The sequence below is a fragment of the Pyrus communis genome, chromosome 10 (assembly GCF_041283825.1).
Source record: "Pyrus communis isolate YQ-2024b chromosome 10, ASM4128382v1, whole genome shotgun sequence".
Taxonomy (NCBI): domain Eukaryota; kingdom Viridiplantae; phylum Streptophyta; class Magnoliopsida; order Rosales; family Rosaceae; genus Pyrus; species Pyrus communis.
In genome coordinates, this window is record NC_142574.1 from 3,515,635 (window position 1) to 3,538,176 (window position 22,542).

At 36.9% G+C, this 22,542-nt stretch overlaps 2 protein-coding genes and 1 long non-coding RNA gene across 3 annotated transcripts; 1 reads left to right on the plus strand and 2 right to left on the minus strand.

Moving 5' to 3' along the window:
* Window positions 1-203: 203 nt before the first annotated feature.
* LOC148693386 (uncharacterized) lies at window positions 204-695 on the minus strand. The gene has a single exon (XM_088677648.1). The coding sequence runs from the start codon at window positions 693-695 to the stop codon at window positions 204-206; it is 492 nt and encodes a 163-aa protein (XP_088533774.1).
* A 2,822-nt stretch (window positions 696-3,517) lies between these two features.
* Window positions 3,518-4,433, minus strand: LOC137727768 (uncharacterized). The gene is made up of 2 exons (XM_068466584.2): window positions 4,073-4,433; window positions 3,518-3,853 (listed from the first exon to the last, which is right to left on the minus strand). Exons 1-2 carry the CDS (start codon window positions 4,340-4,342, stop codon window positions 3,755-3,757), a joined length of 369 nt encoding a protein of 122 aa, XP_068322685.2. The 5' UTR covers window positions 4,343-4,433; the 3' UTR covers window positions 3,518-3,754.
* A 2,217-nt stretch (window positions 4,434-6,650) lies between these two features.
* On the plus strand, window positions 6,651-9,613 carry LOC148693387 (uncharacterized). Its single transcript, XR_015952054.1, has 3 exons — window positions 6,651-7,119; window positions 7,807-7,865; window positions 9,406-9,613. It is a non-coding gene; the product is annotated as an uncharacterized LOC148693387 (long non-coding RNA).
* Window positions 9,614-22,542: the final 12,929 nt, after the last annotated feature.

The window sequence follows — 22,542 nt, forward strand, 5'->3', positions numbered from 1 at the left end:
ATTTAAGTTGTAGTCTTTAAAATGAAGTAGTTGAATCTTTAAATTGAAGTTGTTGTAATTTTTAATATTTACATTGTGCTCTTTAAATTAAACAACATTATACAACATTAAATAACACAATCTCCACCCTAGTACTACTTGAGGGAGTCATTCAAACTTAAACAACATTAAACAAAACATTTAATAACATTAAACTTAAATGCCTACTCCATGGTTCTTTTGGCCCCAAGATGTGCAACAAGATCCTGTTGTAGGTTCTTGTTTGTGGCACATGAACATATCATCTTATGGCACTTCATGTACTCATTTGAAAAGACATTATCAGCTCTTGAATCCAAAGACAAATTAGGCTCATTATATATTTTCGCATGAGCCCTCCTTAACCTATTTGGATCATTTTGGTCATCATCAAACTCTCCATCAATATAGCCATCTTGCTCATCCTCCATAATCATATTGTGTAATAAGATGCACGACATCATGATGGAGTTCAATTTATCTCGATTCCACCTTCTTGCCAAATCCTTAATGATCTTCCACCGTGCTTGTAGAATACTGAAAACTTTCTCAACATCTTTCCGGTATACCTCTTGGTGTAAGGTAAACCACCTTTGGGCATCATCTACAAGGTTTGCAATTGCTTGGACAAATGTCACCCACTTTGGGTAAATGTCATCTGCCAAGTAATACTCCATATTGTACTGACGCCATTTGATGTAGTAATCAAGTTAAGGTGATTTACCCTCCATCAGGTTATTGAAGAAGGGTGAATATCTGAGTACTGTAATGTCATTTAGGAATCCTGGGACTCCAAAGAAAGCATGCTAGATCTATGTATTAAACGAGGCAATCGCCTCTAACACAATAGTTGACTTTCTCGATCTTTCACTAAATCCGCCTTGCCATTCAGTGGGATAGTTCTTCCAATGCCAATGCATGCAATCTAATGACCCTATCATGCTCGAAAAGCCACGGTCTTCAACTTTGCGAATGAGCCAATCCAAATTTGCTTGATTTGGCTCAAGGAGGTACTCTTCTTTGTAAATCTGAACAACTATGTGACAAAATTCAGCAAGATTATCAAGGCATATAGACTCAGACATACCATATGTATCATCCATCGCATTAGCTGGGGAGGCATAGGCCAGCATTTAGAGTGCAATAGTAACCTTTTAATGAGGTAAGAAACCAAGGCAACATGCTCTATCCATCTTCTGTCGAAAGTATGGATTAACATGTTGGACATCATGAAGTAAACGCTCGAAGACATGACGCCTCATTCGGAAGCGACGCTTGAAATTCTCTTATGTGTACACCAAGTTAGAGTTGAAATAGTTGTTCATCAGAGTCTCATGCGCCATCTCTCTATTTTGTGGTTTTAAGAGACACCAGTAACAGAGCCACCCTATTAAGGTTGTTCTTTAGTTGCCTCACACGCCATGACCCCAGCCATTGCTGCCATATATATTGTGTTGCGTCATGCTTCATCTTCTTCATCCAACTCCTCATCTTCTCGTCCCATATGTGCCCATTTATCTTCCAATTCGGAATTGGTTAAGGATTCCCAGTTGGAATGCGAATAAGATCCAAAGTTGAAATTCATTGCAAACTTAAATTCAAAGAGATATTGGAGAGGGCAAAGATGAAGGTATGTGAATTATACCTCAATATCCAGCCTATTTATTAACATTGGAAGCTAAAGATAAAAAGTGCCACATAGATAAGAATCCTATCTAAAATTTCCATAACCAATTATATCTCGACATGTGGCACTCGAAATCCTATCTAAAAAATTATTGAGATTACATCTTGACAAGAAATCTGGAGAGTTACTCACTTTAGCAACACGTGTCACTCGAAATCCTATCCGAAAAATTATTGAGATTACATCTCGACAAGAAATCTGGAGAGTTACTCACATTAGCAACACTTTGTCACTCAAAATCCTATCCAAAAAGTAATTGAGATTATAGAATGATAAAAAACCTGGAGGTTTATTCATTTGACGACAAATGTCACTCAAAATATGTTCGAAAACCTTATTTTAATATGGTAGTTTAATTTAAGTAACTATATTAATTCAATTAAAATAATAAATTACGTTTGGCCTATAGCCCTTTGGCCCCATCCATTGGAGATGGTTTTTTTGTCACAGGGTTATATTTGGCCTATGGTCCTCTGGCCTCCTCAATTGGAGATGGTATAAAATATGACTTGACACTGTTCATTAAAATATAATTTCTTTGAGGGTTATATGGCTAAAAGGAGCCCTCCAGCCCTCATTTGGTTGGATATGACGTAAGGTCATTTGTAATAAAGAGGGCTAAAGTCCAAAACCAAAAAATAGCTTGATTTGTCTAAAAAATCTTCTCTAACCAATAGTTGCAGCTATAATTTTATAGAGCCCATCAGGTTATTATTTGGCCAAAAGGACATCAGGCTAGGAAAATGTACCTCTTTTTAACCTTTTCCTGGCACTTAACTCCTCAATTGTACTAATTGATTCAAATTTAAATGTTAGATTTGAAAACATTCAGCGATAATTCAATTAAATTAATCAATAAATTTAAAATATAAACTTAAAATTAATAAATTATTACATGGACTATATTTAAGCCATTCGACTGGAAATAATATAAGAGTATAACCTGATGGTGTTCATTTAAAAATAACTTTTTACTAGGGTATAATTCTAGACGAAATTATGTTTAAAAATTTTGGTTGGAGATGGCCTAAGCACACGAGCAACAATCGACTGACCTAGCGCCCCAGTAGTCTGAGGTCACGTTCAATTATCGTGCCTCCGAGAAACAGCTTCGCAACCCTCCCGGCAAACCGTCGTTTCATCCTCGAGTTTAACAACGAGGACTTATATGGTGGAAATTTGAGAGGGACTGAGATGGGTACCCAGCTCCTGTGTTGGCCATAGTGACTGCGGTTCTCTCCGGCAGCGGCGGTGGGACGAATGGGCTGGAGAAGCCTCAGCCTGAGGAAGCCAGTGGGTACAAAACCCCAGTGATTAGCAGCTACTGGTGATGATGATGGCGAAAAGGAGCGAGAGACTTCGTAAAGATTAGGAGAGAGAGACTACGAGAAAAGGAGAGAGCAAAGGGGAGGTTCGAGAGTGAAGAAGAAAAAAGAAAGATTACGAGACAAGAGGATAGGCTTCCAGAGAGAAAGGAAGACAAAAAACATAAGAAAAATAAAAACTTTAATGTATTCATGCAACTGCTAACAGAAACGTGCAAGGCGGTGCATATTAACTTTTCTGAGACCATATTTTAGGAAAAGGATACGAGGATTTTAGGAATTCCGTGATCGTAATCGTTAATAGTATATTGTATGGCTAATTTTTATTAAGTACTATTTATACTTAATTTTAAATTTTAAATTTTCAAAATAATTTATAATCGAACAATGTATGTATGACGAACGGTCGTGATTACGGGATCTCTAGGATCCTTAGCGAGAATCTTTTTCCCATATTTTTGCATGTCACTCTACAGCATATGCTGAATTTTCGTCAGAAAGAGTTTCCTTTCATTTAACACAATCACACGATGCAATATCTCATACAAACTTAAAAACAAACAAACAAAAAAAAAAAAAAAAAAAAAAAAAAAAAACAGAGAGGAAAAGGAACTAAAAAAACGCAGGAGATTACCTATATACATAGATATTTAATTAACAGACTTGTTAACCATAGATATCTCCACAGAAGATATAGGGGGTGTATAAACAAGATGAACTGAGGTTAATTATTTAGTGAATTAATTCTCCCACCTACCCCTGTGCTTAGTCCTGGTCTTGCACGAGCCCTCAAATTTGTCGTTGTATTTGCAGCAACTTCGTCCTGCACGGAAAAAAAAACACCATATTTTGTTCATTACCATAACTTGATCTCTATAATTCAGACCCAGTGTAGTGGTATTTCTCTCTCTAATGTCGAAAGATGTCTCAAGTTCAAATTCCGCTCTGGAGTTAATCCTTCAAATAAAATAAACAAGTACAAACAACCATGTCTAAAGAATATGTATGTGAGAGAGAGAGAGAGGGAGAGAGAGAGACTAACTGTGGTTCCTGTTGTAGCTGATGAAGATGGAGGATCGTCCTCCGTCGTCGGAAGTGATGGATCTGCATCATTCTGTTCTGGGGTTGAAGCAGGAGTAGCTTTCTTGGGGTTTTCTTTGTCCTCCTGATATTTAGTCTCAATACCCAAACACTTGAAGAAAGCCCTGACTGCTTCTTCAAGGAAGTGGCATGGAAATATACGGTAACTTCTCTTCTCCATCAACTCCTCCTCATCATCAGCTAATACTTTGCTTGACTGTGAGTACTCCATTTCAACAAATATCTTCGTCTTCTTCTTCTTCCTTTGAGTCTTTGAACCAGCTTCACCTACTTACTTTAACTACCCTCTTAAATGGTTCCGCTCTCCCCCCAGATATCGCTTTAATAACTCTGCTCTTTCCTGTTTTCATAAATGTACACAATTGCCCTTTCTCTTTTCTCTTCAATTACACGAAAAAAACTTAACTTACATGCAACAAGTTAACTGCGTTAAAACTCTAAATTTACTTTTCATGATCTTTATTTAGTGACCCAAAACACATTAATAATAGTGTACTCGTTATATAAAAATGTCGGATTGTCTTCGTAAATAGTTTTTTTCTTCTTAATCTACTACATCTCGAGTTCAACTTTTCTTTCTCAAAAATCTCCATCGGATATGATTTAGACCATTTGCAATGATGTAAGCAAACATGATATGCAAAATTGTACTATTATGGCTGATGTGTCATGTTGCGTGAACCACGTAAGTAAAATTCTATTTTATTATTTTCATTCATCCTTGATATTTACTGATCTTTTTTACTTTTGTCTTCTTCCTCACACATACAATACTTTATTATAAATAGAGATGTGAGATCTAGTTTTGCCTACACGTAGAATACTTTATTATAAATTGACTACTCTATTAGAGCTTCATCAAAAAAAAATTTGGCTATTCATTTGCCTACTCTATAAGAGATGCTTTTAGGGGCAGCTATGTGCCACTGGACTGACTGGAGTGACTCCATTGGGTGCCATCATTTTCAAGTTGGGTGGTGGTATTTACACTTATTTTTTCATTTCTCACACTCTTTTGATGATTTGTATACTTTGATTTTATTCGATTTATTCAATTGAACGGTTAAAAATTAAAAAAAAGTATGTAAAAGATCAAAGAAATGTATAAATAGTACCATCCCTTTCAATTCTGACCATTTTGTCTTATTTTTTGCATAACATCCAAGTGCATTAGAACTTGCTTCTCATAAATGGGATAAATATTTCATGCTTCGTTTGATGAACCACAATTAATGTAATTTGACTTCCTTTGCAAACATGTATATCTGCTAATTAATATTTGACCAAAACAAACGTAGAATATGACGATGCTTACCTGTTTAAATATTTATTTTATTCCTTCGATAGTCCAATACTTCAATGACACCACATCACTTTTGGAAGAAAAAAAATAAATGACAATTTCCTTATTTTGTTCAAGTTGAAGGTTAACCATGAAAGAAAAATAAATGTCCCTTAATCCTACTATTTTTGTGGATTTTTTTAATTCTTTTGCTAAAAAAAAGTAGGGATATATTTTCCTCATGAACAAGCTTCAGCTTTGGCAAAATATGAAAATAGATACTTTGGATGCGGTCCCTGATCCTTAACATTCTTTAATTAAAACCTTAATAGAATTCAAAGTTTGGTCAAGGTTCCTTGATTGTGTACACCTCATTATATTACTATTAATATTTATATTTTTATAGTTTTGACATTAATTGTTTGATATTTTATGAGATTTATAATCCTATAAATTTTAAATCCCTCATTATAATACTATTAGAAACGGTTACAATAAAAAAATTTAAACATTTTGATTGAATAAATGGATAAAAACTATGTAAAAATAAGAAATAATAAATGGCAAAAGAATATATCCATAGTGTTAAAAAAATTGGTACATTTCACATATAACAAAGTGGTACATTAATAAAGAAGAATGGGTACATTATAAATAAATTAGGGTACAGATAAAAAAATAAAAATTATGAGTACAAATGAATTTTTAAAAATATAGGCGCTAAAAGAAATTAATACATGGGTACAAAATAAAACTAAAAAGAAAATACTAGAAATTAAAAAAAAATGTTGCAAATTAAAATTGGGTACAAACTAAAAATATAAATATATGATACAAAGTTTAGGCATAAAACATAAATATACCATATGTAATTTTTCTATCATTGATTAAATATACAATGTCATTTCTATCATTGATTAAATATACAATGTCACGTGACGGTATATGTGACAACCCGTTCCAAATTTTACGTTTTTATTTTATTTTAAAAGTGCGAATTTACTAAATTGCCCTAGAGGCAAGGACTTTGACTTCCGTTGACCATCGACTTGAGAGATGTGGGACTTATTCTTTAAGCATATCCTCGTAGTACTCTTTGGTACGAACGTATAGGCGAAAGCCGTTTGCGCGTCCGGATTATAACGGTATAGTTACGGACGTTCGAAATTGGTTATTCAAGATTTAGTGTGTATTTAAATTAAACCCCCACTTTGTGGGGGAAGCCCAAAATCAGAAACGGAGGGAGGGAAAAAAAAAAAAAAAAAAAAAAAAAAAAAAAAGGAAAAAGAGCTTCCCGTGCACCCATACCCGCGCCACCACGAGACCATCTTCCAAGGCCGATTCCGGCCAACTCCGGTGGAGTTTTTCGATGCCACCACCACCATCTTGAAGCTCTCATTCCCCTCTACAAAACCCACCCAAGAACCACCTTGATTGACCATGGTATGAGGCGGTTTGAGGCCACGAAAGTTGACGAAAATCAATGGTGCACCGGCCACCCTTTTCGATTTTCCGGCCAATCGGCAAAGCAATGGCCGATGCCACCACTTGGGCTTTGTAGCCCATCATCCCAGGAGCAAAACCCAACCAACCTTGACCCCGTTGGACCACCGTAGACGACGAATCGACGTCGGGAAGTTTTAGGCATCCGCCGGCTTCGTGGGCAAAATTGACCATCTTCCGTCCACTTTTGGACTTCGTGGCAGGTATGAAAGTTGCTCCACTCACTGAGATCTTCATTTCTGTGAAGTTTGAGAATTTTTGGAAATAGTTGGATTTTCCGGCGAGTCGGGGCGGCCGACCGCCACCCGCGGCGGCGCGTGGCCAGTGGGCCGCCAATGCTATTTTTAGGCTATGTCAAATGTCTTGAATTCAGTTTTGTCATTTGAATGACGTAGGTTGATAGTTGGAACCTAAATTCGTTACGATACGTTACTTGATGAAAATGTGAATCGATGATCCGACCGTTGGATCGTCACCAAAATGGGATATATTATAATACGTAATATTTAAAGATTATAGGAATTTACAGATCGGGAATCCGACTTACGGATCTTCCTAAATTGGATTTGTAAGTTAGTAAAATAAATGTTCATGGCCACTTGTTTTAGGCAATTGGCGGAGATCTGATCGTTGGATCGTAATGAAATTTTAGTATGTTATTCTTGAAACATATTGTGGATCGTTGGGAGTTGCGGATTGGAAATCTGATATGCGGATCTTCCGGGTCAAGTTATACAGGGTTGTAAACCCTACCGTCGATCAAAGATCGACGGTTGACTTGTGGTCAATGGGTATCAAACTATTTTAGAATGTCGTTGAGGTTGTGTTTTATGTGAATTACGTACTCTTCGGATAAGAGTTCTGAGATGTGATTTGATAATTGGTCACAGGGACCAATCATTCAGGACGCCTCGATGTGTGCGCTAGAGAATCATAGCGTGGACTCCAAGTAAGTGGATCTTTTCCTTTTTATCGTACATATTATTGAGAGTTCTATCGACACTTTTAAATTGATTAGGTATATTACTTTCATATATAATTATTGTGAATGCTTGAAGTACGATATGAACTACGAATGGCTTGATCCCTATTTAGGGTACGTAGGCAGTCTAACGAGACGTTAGATGCAGCCATAAAATATTTGAGACCAAAGCCTTGCTTGGGAAATTGAGTAAGGCGAAGGAAATTGGTAAATGCAAGTTTTAGTTTTATGAATTAGTTAGCTAAATTAGTGTTAATTGGGTCGTCATGGATAATTATCCCTGAAAATAAGTAGTTTGGGAGTAATGCGTTATTGATTGTACACTTCTCACTGTATTGTTTATAATTGAACATGCTACGACATGGTTGAGTATTAGATTGCATCATAGTATATCAATATGTATATTACTTGCATATAATTATTGGGAATGCTTTCAAGTGCAAAGGTGAACTCAGGACACCCAGGTAAGTTCAGGTGAGTTTATGGTACTAGTTGAATCGATTGCGTTATAGCATGACTACAGTTATGTGTTAGGCAACTTCGATATTGTCGTACTGGTTGCCATGAGTTGCACATGTTATATTGAGATGCATTGAGAGCTCATAAACCTGCACCCCGGTATTAGTGCTCCCGCCCGTGGCCAGGGCACAGTCCTTCACGTGATGTTCACCTCCCGCACCTTATGCTCACCTTGGATTCAAGGTAGGTGCACAGTCCTGTCGTACAGACCACTTTAGGTGGTTCCGACTCGTAGGTGACCCGCGATTATTCGCCCAGTCTTCACGTGATCGTAGCACTTGAGCTTATTTATTTACACCCAGTCCTGTCGTACAGACCACTTTAGGTGGTTCCGACTCGTGTGCAGGTATACTTATTGAGCTATATGCTAGCCAGGATTGATGAGATATGGATAAGTCGTACAGGTCACTATAGGTGACTCCGACTTATATGCTAGCCAGGATTGATGAGATATGGATAAGTCGTACAGGTCACTAGAGGTGACTCCGACTTATATGCTAGCCAGGATTGATGAGATATGGATAAGTCGTACAGGTCACTAGAGGTGACTCCGACTTATATGCTAGCCAGGATTGATGAGATATGGATAAGTTGTACAGGTCATTAGAGGTGACTCCGACTTATATGCTAGCCAGGATTGATAAGATATGGATAAGTCGTACAGGTCACTAGAGGTGACTCCGACTTATATGCTAGCCATGATTGATGAGATACGGATAAGTTGTACATGTCATTTTAGATGACTCTGACTGATATATCACTTTGTATTGATTTAGTTCATTTGGCCTACTTATTAATGTATGGTGGAGTTAATGGCAAACCGTGGTTTTGGTCATTTCTGAGTATGGTTTGGATATATGTATATATGTTGTACTGTCTTATGGAAAACGATACGGGTTTTACATTAGGGCATTACTTTTAGAGAGGTAATAACTTTGGGAAGCTTGGTTTTATTGCTTACTCACACCTTCTGTTTGGTGCCCTCCAGGTTTTAGCTGCTGAGTTTGTATCGACAACAATCTGTGGTGAATCTTAGTATTAATGGATATTTTTGAGGGTATGATTCTTACCCATACTACTGTACCTTACTTATGCTCTGACATCGCGTGTGAAATGGGTTCGCTCCCACTCGTAACGCACTCTGGTACTTAGACACTTTTAGATTCAAATTTATTCACTTTTTGTACACTATCACATTTTATGGCTTCGTCACCTTCCAGGTGTCGGCCAGCACAGTTCGATTCAGGGTCCAAGTGGACTTTCTGGGTCGGGGTGTGTCAGTATACACATGGGTACAAACACAAATAAAACTTTAAAAAATATGGGCACAAAAAGAAACTAATATATGGGTACAAATTAAAAATGAAAAGAAAATTGGTACAAATTAAAAAAAAATTTGCAAATTAAAAATAGGTTCAAACTAAAAATAAAAATATACGATAAAAAATTTAGCCATAAATATAATTATACTAATTGTAACATTTTTAGCACTAAAGGAATATATTTAAAAATAAAAATATTTTATTATTCAAATAATTAATGATGTTATTAATGTAAGATCCCACATCGACGACTTGAGGGTTGAGCCCGGGCCTTATATGTCCATGCCTGCATGTACCTTTCAGTGAGGCCTTTTGGAGCTGCGGCTTACAGAAACAAAACCGTGCGGTAGCTCGTTGTGGGGTCGGACCGGTGCGCCGGGTTCCACCACGATCGAGAATGCCAAAGCGGACAATATCACTGCGAGGGAAGGCGGGATGTGACAATTTGGTATCAGAGCCAGACTCAGGCTCGCGCGGTGTGCCGACGAGGACGTCGGGCTCCCTAAGGGGGGTGGATTGTAAGATCCCACATCGACGACTTGAGGGTTGAGCCTGGGCCTTATATGTCCATGCCTGCATGTACCTTTCAGTGAGGCCTTTTGGAGCTGCGGCTTACAGAAACAAAACCGTGCGGTAGCTCGTTGTGGGGTCGGACCGGTGCGCCGGGTTCCACCACGATCGAGAATGCCAAAGCGGACAATATCACTGCGAGGGAAGGCGGGATGTGACAATTAATACCCAAGGATCTTGATCAAAAATTCAAAATGAATAGGATTTTAATCAATAGAGTAACAAAAGAAAGGATGTGAACCTAATTTTTCCACATGAAAATTGTCATCTATTTATTCCTTCAATATGCTTTCAACATAGTGAATAGTCATGTCCAAATTAATCATCTGGAATCGGTTCAGTATGTTTATATAAAACTTGTTTACTCTTGGGAAAAATATGTTTGATAGCTCAACTTAAATCTTTAATGCTCTAAAGTTATGTTCAGGTGAGGGACTTCCAAGTCTTAAGAATTTTAAGCCAAGTAAAGAAGAAAGATACTACAAGACATTAGAAATATAAGAGGCAATTAGGAAAACGAATACTGTTGCACCTTTTATTATCAATGGAAGGGGTAGAGCTTCTAATCCGAAACATCATCATCATCATTTGTGAATTGATAAATGACAAATTGAACATCCAAACTCGACATCTGATAACATTTTCAATCTGTAGTGTAGTGCAAAGAAGAAAGGTCATTGTCACCATAACTTAGCCTTTGCATTCTGAATGACGGCCAACACCATAACTGCCAATTTAGCACCCCTGTATTAGGTAGTAAATTTATAAATAGCCATAACAGCTACACTACTAACTCTTGGACTATGTATGTTGTCAAAGGAATATACCTTTGTACGGACATATCTACTTGTCTTTTGTCACCTAATCTCATGTTAAACTGAGATTTTCTTTGATTAATCCACTAATTTGCGTCGGTGTGTAGGCCACGTATGTTACGTCATCGGATTGGCCAGATTGGGAACGATTGGAGGGATTAGATATAAAGGATATGTGTTCTTTTTCTTTTATCATTTTGAAGGGGAGGGAATTGGAAATGATAAGTGTCTTTAGTAAGTAATTCATCTTCTACTTTCAAGTTAAACATAACTTTTTTTCATTTCTTCATCGCGAATTATTTATTCTAATACAATCCAGTTTTATAGACTAAATGAAACCTTAGAGTACTCATTTTAATTTGTTGCATTCATAATTTAGATAAAACACTTACGACATGTCACTTATATAACACAAAAATTTAAAAACACTGATCTCAAATACCATGGATTAAGACATGATTAATTCATGTTTACCGAGCAATAATTCAGCGTGGAAGTTGGAATTACAAAAATTTACATGTCTGGGTTAGTAGATTCACAGTAAGCGGTTTCTATTTCGAGAGTTCCTGGGTTAGAACTTGAGTGGGAAAATATAAGCTTCTGTATAGATACTCAAGGAGAGCTTCCTCTTCAGTATAGCTAGACGCTTACTGACGGCATCGTAACAAGCTCAAAGGAAATACCTCAACCCTTATTGGATACAAAATATGAATAACATCCAAGAAGCAACGCTAATATCGCCCTTTTATACCTAATTAAACAACCCTAACATCACTAGGCACCCCAATCGGAAGCAAATAACGAAATTAACATAATTCAAAAAATAATCTGAAAACATAAAACACTTGTTTTACATATTTTGCATTGGAATATCTAAAGATGGTTATAGGCCATAGGAAAGAAGTGGGTTGCATTCGTCTAGTTGTCCTCTTTGATACGACATATATATCATGGAATTGGTTATGAGCTTGGGGTCCGATTTTACACAAGATTTTTCTATTTTGGAACTTGTTGAGCTGATCTTCAATCATATTTCTTATCTGTTCTACATATGTACTTGGAACTCTTTAGTTGTAGAGGGACCTCAAGGATTATGTATGAAACATCTTACATGAAGATGAACTTTGTTTTTGGGATGGAATGTCCAGTTTTGTCTTATTATAAATCTGGCTCAAGCATATGTTAACGGACCGCCTTCTTCATGTATCGTTTGGGTTGTCGGAACTCGGTCAATTTTGATGTGGTTTAATTTATTGATTTAACTAGCAACTGTTCGCATGCATGTGCAATGGAGGAGGAACTTTTAAATTCTTTTTAGTTTGTATTATTTTGTATTTTGATATAAATATTTCTCACAAAAAGAACTTCTAATTTATTTGAATAAGAGAAAAACTAAATTTGGTGACATGACTGGCATTTTTTTATATGAAAAGAAAATGCTTAATTCTATTGTATCATTTCTTGCATTGTTGGTCCGATCTATATTACAGACATGATATAATGGACTACTTCTCCTCACTGTTGTAATTTGTAAAAAACAGAACTTTTGACAAACATGAATGAAAACTCTGGCTTCAAGATTGTCCATACTCCGTATCATGCAGGCTTGTGGTAATTAAGAGTTGATCAATTAATTTGACCTCCACTCCCTGTGCTTATAGGTGGATCTTCCGCACATACGATTCCGCGCTGCATGCAAATATACAACATGAGAGTATTACCAAAATGCACACATATTATATATATATATATATGTATATGAGAGAGAGAGAGAGAGATTAATCACCGAGGTTTCTGCAGCTGAAGAAGAAGCCTCAACACCCAAACACCTGAAAATTGCCCTCACTGCTTCTTCAAAGAAATTGCGGCATGGTTTCTTATTGTAAACATCCAATATCTTCTCTTTTGATGTTGTTGATGATGAGTCCTCTTCCATTTTATTATTTATCATCCTTTAATTTCTTCTACCCTGCTCCCCCCAGTGTCTCATTAAATATACTCGTGATTCCGTCTCTCTCTATTATGTTTTTATACAACGATCTAAGAGGTAGTCGGGGACTTCTGAAAATGTCAAATACTATTAACCAACTAGTACAAGTAGAACAAATTTCCATATACATTCATACAAACCTTGCAGAAGTAGTTGGCCAACTAAGTTTGGTGCATATCCTATTTAATGTTGTATACCATTGGCACCAGATGATTGGTTTTGAAATTTTCCTATTAAAATTGTGGGTTTTGGTCAATATCATGGTAAGTTTATGCATGCATGATGCATGTGGGGTGATATTGCCGTTTCATTGAGAGTAGGCTCACATATTGACTGGAATACAGTTTCGCGCTGGAAGAACAAAGTATACGACCAGTGACAGTGGGATATGGAACCTGACATCTAAACTTGAAATTTAGCCTATAGATTGTTCTATATTTTAAAGGATTGAAGGTTAAAAATTTCAACTAAGTTTTAAAGATGTCAGCACGAGTGAGAGGACTGGTTCTCTAGCATGCATGAATTGACTGCAATGAAGATAAAGTCAATGCTGGAGAACGAGCCCTTTAGGTTTAAAGCTTCAAGCCCACAATCCCTTAAATAGACAAGTGTCCTGCTAGAACAGTTAGCCTCTATAAATTATTAGAGGCGGATCCATGATTATTATTATTTTTTTTTTATTTAAATTTTTTAATTTTTTTAAAATTTTTTTAAATTTTTTATTTTTTTATCTCTGAGAGGTTGTATGAAAAAGTCTCAAAATAAAAATCCATATATATATATATATATATATATATATATATGAACAAAACTAACTTGTCCAATAAATCAAATCAATATCAACATAATCAAATATGAACGTTGAGTTAATTAAATAATAAATTATTATTTTAACTTCAGACGATACTTCTCTGCAAGAAATATGTGCCAATTATTTGAATACTGAAATTGCCACCTCTACAACCACCTCCTCCTCTTCAAATACTAAAATCTTGGGTTCATCAGACATGCAGGGCCGAAGATCAGAGGGAATGGGGTTCTGTTTTCGCTCAAGTAAATGAGGTAGGCATCGCACAACATCTAGCATGCATGACCGTAGCCAACTCGCAAGAGGTAGCACACTGAGTCATTTTGTCAGACGGAGGGCATTTTTAGGGGACTCTAAGATATCACTATGCAGCTTCAATGAGAGAGATTTCAACGCTCAAAGGGTCAAGTGACCCCTTTTATCCCTTTCTGCATTCGTCACCAGAGCTAACTATATTATACATCCTTTAGGTTTCATTTCGCTTTCAAAATGGGCCATGAAGTTTTAACTTTCTCATTTTGCACCTTTAGGTTTTGAAATTGTTTCAATTTAGACATTTTGTCACTTTGAACGTCCAATCCTCCCTTAGATTGATGAATTATCGTTGTCAATGTAGTGCAAATGTAACTTATATGTTTGCCCATATATGAATCTCACGTTGACTTGCCATCAAATTAATAATGATCAAACAATCAATTAGATCAAAGGTAAAAGTTGATACAATTTATAATTTAGGGTGAAAAATTAAAAATTAAAAATTAAAAATTAAAAACCTCATGGTCATTTTAAAATATACCCAAACTGCATCAAATGTTTCACTAAGTTAATCCAGCTTAATCTAGTCTAAGCCAGTCTGACTTAGTCCCTGAAGCTAGTCCAGTCCGAAATAGTCCAGTGCAACAAACACACCCTAAAGAGACAGTATTTATGAAACTAAACAAAAAACTAGGCAATATTTATGAAACATGACAAAGAACTTGACATTATATATAAAAGTGGACCAATAACTAGACATTATTTATGAAACTGGACTAAGAATGAACATTATTTGACACACCCCGATCCGGAATGCCCACCTGGACTCTGAATCGAGCTGTGACGAGCGACACCCGGAGGGTGACGAAGCCATAAAGTGTAGTGATGTGGGAAATGTGAATAAATTCAAACCTAAAAGTGCCTAAATATAAGAGTGCACTAGTGAGCGGGAATGAACCCATTTCACACGTGATGTCAGAACATAAGTAAAGTATAGTAAAGTAGGATAAGAATTATATTGTCGAAGGTAACTACCTATACCAAGATTTGCCAAGAATCCTAGTCAACACAAAAGCTCAACACTAAAACTTGGAGGGGCGAAAAATAAGGGTGAGTGGGCCTAAAAATAAAGCTTTGTAAAAACCTTTTTGAAAACATAATAACCCCTTACCGTAAAACAAGTATAGTTTCCAAAATATACATATTACGTATAGTAAGAAAATACTTATCGTAGCCTGCAATATCTAAAGAATTCAATATGTCACAAAATTCGTAAATAGGCATATAACTTCTAGTAATCACAATATCTCATAGAAATAAACATTTCCCATCGAGTGCTCATCGACATATGCTGACACACGAGTTCATGCAATGGTATTCTGGCATGAACAGGACTGGGTGTAATTATGATTTACGCTCTAGTACTACAATCATGTGAAGACTGGCTCTATGTGCGTCACATACGAGTCCTAATTGCCTATAGCAATCTAGGACAGGGCACCTACAATGAATCCAAAGTGAGTGTACGGTGCGATGTGAACATACACGTGAAATACTGGCCCTAGCCCGGACGAGTACTAACACCGGTGCAGCAAACGACGAGCAGATAAAATAAATATAGTCATGCCACAGTGAATCGATAATTCTAGTCAACATAATATTATTTATAGTCGTAAATTAACTAAGGCATCCAATGAGATTTATAATGATTTCCTAATTCTCATCATTACATCATTTCCTATAAACATTAATTTAATTATGGCAATCATATAGAAAATTCATTATTAGATGTGTATATGGAAACTAAGCAAATATATGTATATATTCAAAGAAAATACCCACTCGCAATTCATGTCGTCCAGTCGAACCCACCTTGCAGGTATCGAAGATCCTTGCGATGCATTTCACCTAGAAACGAAACCATTTACGTAAATATGTAATGTACTAACGTAAAAATGCGTTTTTGTACAAAGTACGGCTAATAAATGAACTATTTTAAAATAGTCAAATTTCGAAAAATGGACGGCGGATTCAGGTTTGGCACGTCGAGAATGAGGGACCTCGGGTTCCTCCACGGCCCACCGCACGCACCACCACAAGGTAGCTGAACTGGCAGCCACGCATCGTACATGCCGACCATCCTTACAGGTCTACGCACGCCATGCGCCTGCTAGTACGACTATACTCGCCTTCCTCGCAAGTTCCTACAGTTTTGCAGGTTTTTAGTCCGACTTCCAAAGCTCTTAACGAGCTCAAATCTTAGTCATTTTCAATGATTTAAAAACCAAAGTAAAGCTAGAAATGTGAGGAATAAATCTAAACCCATTTGAGGTCATGTCATGGTCGGAGTTCGCCTAAAAAGTGGTCAGAAAGTGGCTCAATGACCATGGTTGGTTCCTTCCAAAAATCTAGGGAAATCTTCCCTGACTTGTTTTATGCACTAAATCACCTCCCCCCAATCATTATTTTAATGTTAAAAATAATATTAGGGGTTCAAAATAAGAAAGGTTTAAGGTTGGGGGTGGTGTCGAGGCTCACCGTGGTGGAGCTACTGGGAGTTTGCTAGAAAATAAGCATTGGTGGTGGTTCCTAGACTCGGGGAAAGCAGAAGATGAGGGATGAAGGAGAAGACCCGTAGATGGTGGTGTCATTGTCCAAGTTACTGATGTGTAGTGAGCAGAGTTTATAATTTCTAGGATTTGGGATGGGAAAGAGAAGGATAGGAGAGTGTGAGGTGAGGGAGCTCGACGGCTCGGTATTTGCATAGGTGAGAAAAGATAGAGAGTTTGAAAGAGAGAGATAATGCAACAGAAGAGAAAGAAACGAGATGGGATGACAAAAAAAAAGATGGATATATGAGAGGGAAATACGGGAGAAAGGTGAAGGAATGGGGCGTGGGTCCCACATGGCACACAACACAAACCACAAAAAGACAAAACATGAATAAAAATTATCTCCCGTAAATGCGAAATTACTAAAACATTCTTCACGTTCGAAGTTTCGTAAAATTTTTTTCGTAACACCAAATTTGATTCCGCTTGCGCCTACGCGTTCATATCGTTGCGTACTATGCAAACACGCTAAAAGAATGAGTCATAGTCTCTCTAAACAATGGTCAAAGGTAGTCAAAATCTTTGCCTCTAGGAGCATTTTCGTCAATTCACACTTTTAAAATTTATAAAATCGTAGAATTAGAGACAGGTTGTCACACTATTTATGAAACTGCATCAATTACTATACACTAACAAGACCCAATAACTAGGCATTATTTATGAAAGTGAACCAAGAACTAAGCACTATTTATGAATCTGGACCAATAAATAGTGCAATATTGTTCAATTTCATAAATATTATAGTACTGTTCAGTTTCACAAATAGTATAATACCATTTAGTTTAAATAGTGTAGTACCAGTCAGTTTTATAAATAGTTTTCAATTTCATAAATAGTGTAGTATCATTAAGTTTCATAAACAATGTAGTATTGTTCAGTTTCATAAACAGTGTTCGTGCGTCAGGTTTTTTTTTTTATTTTTAAATTTTATATTAAAATTGTTTTATTTTCATTAAAATTTAAGTTTTTTTCATTAAGTAAAGTTATAGCGTGGCTTTTTGTTAAAATAAACTTAGCCCAAGTCCTTTTCATGAAATGACATATCCCAACCCAGATTGTCCACTAAGACTCCGAATCGAGTTGTGATGGCCGACCTCTGGAAGGTGATGAAGCCATAAAGTGTAATGAGGTGGAAAATGTGAATGAATTTAAACCTAAAAGTGCCTAAATACAAGAATGCGTTGTGAGCTGGAATGAACTCATTTCACACGTGACTTTAGAGCATAAGTAAAGTACAGTAGAGTGGATTGAGAATCATACCATCGAAGGTAATCTCCAATACCAAGATTTGCCACAAATCCTTATCGATAAGAAAACTCAGCTATTAAAACCTGGAAAGGCAAAAAAATAAGAGTGAGTGGCCCTGAAAATAAAGTTTTAATAAAAACTTTTTGAAAACGTTATAACCCCTTGCTGTAAAACTTGTATAGTTTCCAAAAAATCATACTACGTATAAGTATGAAATCAAATGTAAATCAACAGTAAATCCAGGAAATATTCCAAATCACTACATATCAGTAGCAGCATAATAAAATCAGGTGTTCATCAATCTATACTGACACACGAGTCAGAGTTGCCTAATGCAACTTGTATGACTCATAGGCAACCTGTACGACAGTGTCGGAGTTGCCTATTATTGCAACCTGTGTGACAGTATTGGAGTTACCTATTATTTCAACCTGTACGACAGTGTCGGAGTTGCCTGTGATTGCAACATGTACGACAGTGTCGGTGTTGCCTATTATTGCAACATGTACGACAATGTCGGAGTTGCCTATGATTGCAACTTGTACGACAATGTCGAAGTTGCCAATTATTGCAACCTATACGACAGTGTCGAAGTTAACTAAAATATAGTCATGCCATAACTCAATCATTTCAAATAACACCATAAACTCACATGAACTTACATGCGCATCCCGCGTTCACCTTAACACTTCAAAGCATTCACAACAATTATATGCAGATAATATGCATATGGATATGCCATGATGTAATCTAAAAGTCGACCATATCATAATATTTTAAAATATATATATGACATGGCATAAAATGCATAAATCAATTTAAAAGAATTTGTGGAAAGATCAATCATATATATACTATAAAGAGGAAAAAACCTACTCACCTGAAGTCCACTCTACAATTCCCTAGCACAAATATCGAGGCATCACAAACTATCGTCGCCTATAACAATTATCAAATAATGTCTCAAAATTCTTATCGATAGAACATGTAACTTACATAAAATACATCCCCAATAATGTTCTAGAATGATTTGAAACTCATTTACCAAAAGTCAACCGTCGGTCAAAGGTCGACAATAGGGTCCACAATCCTACGTAACTCAATCCAGAAGATCCGTACCTTGGATTTCTGATCCATAACTTCCAAAGATCCACATTATGCTTCTAGAACATCATACTAAAATTTCATTACGATCCAAGGGTCGGATCTCTGCCGATTGCTAGAATTAAGTGGCAGACCTTAATGGCCTTAATGGAACTAAGTTCAAACGACGGAATTTCGTCAATTGGACTTCACATATGGGATTGAAGTATCAAATTTAGCCTAGAAAGGTCTGGGGACGCCTTGGCCCATGCGCAGCCATAGGTGGCGGTTGGCCGCCCTAACTTGCCGAAAAATTCAACTATTTTCAAAAATTTCCAAATTTACAAGAATGAAGATCTCAATGAGTAGAGCAAGTTTTATACCTGTGGCCAAGTCTAATTTGGCCGGCAAAGGCTCCAAATTGACCCGAACCCTCTGGAAACCCTTGATTTGGGTAGTTATTGATTCGTCACCAAAACAAACTCCGATGCCTCATCCAAGGCTTGAAACTTACTCCTGGAGTTGAGAGAATTCTTTTGGTGGTGGTCATCGGTGGTGAAGCTCACCGGAGCCATCGGAAAAAGATTAAAGCAGCCAGAAAGGTCATGGGCTTTGTGGCTTTGAACTGGAAAAATGGGAAAGAAATTGGGAAATCTAACACTACAGGGATGTAGGGCTCATCAAGGGCTTTCTATGGACACCAAGAACACCCAAAACAGAGTTCATATGAAGAAGATATGAGCAGGTCAAGTTGGCAGGTCGAGTGGAGAAACCGGGTTTGGCCGGTTATCTCCTTCTCCCTTCCCTCATTTCCTTTCTTCCTCATTGGCCGGTTACATTCCTCATTTCTCTCCTTTCTCTTCTCTCCTTGTCATCCCAACCGTCTATCTCTCACTTCCATTTTCAATCTCAGCCACACATGTGGCTCATCCCATTACCCAGATTTTTTGGAGCCTTTTAAATGGTAAATTATCTATTTTGCGCTCCACTTCACTCATTAATAACTCCATTTCAAGAATGGTTTGTGCCTATGCGTTCGTGAGGTCGAGCTCTATCCAAATATGTCAAGAAACATGACAAAATATACGAGGATCAAATACGTCCTCGAAAAATTAGGTTTTGCCCCCTAGGGAATTTCCGTCAATTCCCTTGATTAAAATAAATAAAAACGTAAATTTAGGAATGGGTTGTCACAATTCTGTCACATCCCAGTCGCGACTCTGTCGTAGCACGATATTGTCTGTTTTGGGCCCCGGCCATGCCCTCACGGTTTTGTTTCTGGAAACTCACATGAGAACTTCTCAGAGGTCACCCATCATAAGATTGCTCTTACCCAAACTCGCTTAACTTCGGAATTCTGATGGAACCCGAAGCCAATGAGTTCCCAAAAGGCCTCGTGCTATATGGAGGTGGGCATGTACATATAAGGTACATAACCCCCTTTCCATTGGTAGATGTGGGATGTTACAATCCACCCCCCTTAGGGGCCCGACATCCTCGTCGGCACACTTTCACCACAAGGCAGAGTGGCTTTGATACCATTCTGTCACATCCCAGTCGCGACTCTGCCGTAGCACGATATTGTCCGCTTTGGGCCCCAGCCATGCCCTCACAGTTTTGTTTATGGAAACTCACATGAGAATTTCCCAAGGGTCACCCATCCTATGATTGCTCTTGCCTGAACTCGCTTAACTTCGAAGTTTCGATGGAACCCGAAGCCAGTGAGTTCCCAAAAGGTCTCGTGCTATATGGAGGTGGGCATGTACATATAAGGCACATCACCCCCTCTCCATTGGTCGATGTGGGATGTTACATGAAAGCTCCAAAAAAAGTAATAAAAAATAAAAACTTCTACTCCAAGCACACGATATGAAGCAGTAGACAATCAAGTGAAATCCATCCACGAAATAATTTGATATATGGACAACATCATTGTAATGAGGGTCTTAAAGTAACTCAAAATCTTGCCGTTTAAAAATAAAATAAAACATATAATTTTAATTAACAAAAAAAATAAAACAAAATTTTATCAACAAAAATATAAAATATAAAATTTGCCATTTAAAATCAATTACAAATTTATAAGTCAGTTGATTAACAACATTTGTGTATGCACTCAGAAATTCTACGTTGTGTGTTTGGTCTTTATGTAGAAACGGCCTTCAAGAGTTGACTAGTGCATATTGTTCATTTTTATCTAAATCAAATCAAAAGTATATATTACCATTTGAAACTCAAATCAGGCTAAATATAACGGCTTATATACATATAAAGCATGTGTTAGGAGGCCATAACAGCTATATATGTCAACCTACTCTCGAAGAAGAAATATGAATGTCGGATGAATACTGCTCAACTCATTGACCCAAGATTCAATACCATGCCACCACCTATAATCACCATAACTCTATTAATTAATATGTTCGACATATTATATGGGACAAGTTACTGCCAATAATATAATACGTGCACACATGCAAAGATGGAGTGTTGGTGTCAAAATTTGGACGGAGTCTAGATTGCATTTAACATGTATTTGTTCCGAGTGTTGTTTTCAGTTTTGGTGCTACGGAATGGCTCGAGAGAAAGAGAGAATAAACGTACCACCGTTAGAAGTTGTCAACAATTGATATTTGTGTTTGAGGGTGTGTGTGTAAAAATTGCGCGTAAATCTGGCTTCATAATTGAATGATTGTTTGGCTATCATTTGTCAAAGAAAATGTTCAAAGAAGAGATCTGATTATTCAATATATTTCTACTTCAGAGAAAACTGCAGATGCACTCACCAAGGGTTTCTAATCCGTCTATGTGCATCATTGACCAATTTAATCGAGTTACCTCAGTTGAGATAACGAGGGCAATTGATTCTCACATGTAGATTAACTAGTATTTAGATATCTATTGTGAGTTGTTAAGTTTAATTAAGAATTAGTCAGGATTAATTAGATTACTTTGTAATTAAGTATGCTTAGCTCAAGTATATAAATAGGTCTATCATAATTGATATTGTGTAAAACTCTCTCTTACAATACAAAAAAACTTTTTTGTGTAGTAAGGTTGTGAAGTAAAGACATTTATCTAGAAAAACAGTGGTTACGGGGATAAAGTTTTTGAGGCAGGCACACTTTCAATACCTTTCTTTTGAGAACCTAGATCTCGATTAGAGGTTGATCAATTAAAAGAGAAACAAGATTCTCCAGTTGGTGAGCACGAAGACAAGCACCCTACTCATCTCGTTGCGAGGAGCTTTTTAGCAAGCTCTTCCACTACCTTGGTAGGGAAATCAGAACAATGTCCGTTTCGAATTCAGGACTTCCTTTTAATTTGAAGCCCCTTTAAATTTGAATAAGGTCAGGACTAAGTGCTTCCTTATAAAACAAATTGGCTGGGACCTTCTTCTTCTTCATGAACAGTTCTTTGAT

Bases quoted from the DNA above. Each gene is read 5' to 3' on its own strand.
- LOC148693386 (XM_088677648.1), bottom strand. From the start codon at position 695: ATGGAGTATTACTTGGCAGATGACATTTACCCAAAGTGGGTGACATTT.
- LOC137727768 (XM_068466584.2), bottom strand. From the start codon at position 4,342: ATGGAGTACTCACAGTCAAGCAAAGTATTAGCTGATGATGAGGAGGAG. The intron at 3,854-4,072 runs GTTAGTCTCTCT...TTTTCCGTGCAG, and splicing joins CAGCTACAACAGGAACCACA to GACGAAGTTGCTGCAAATAC.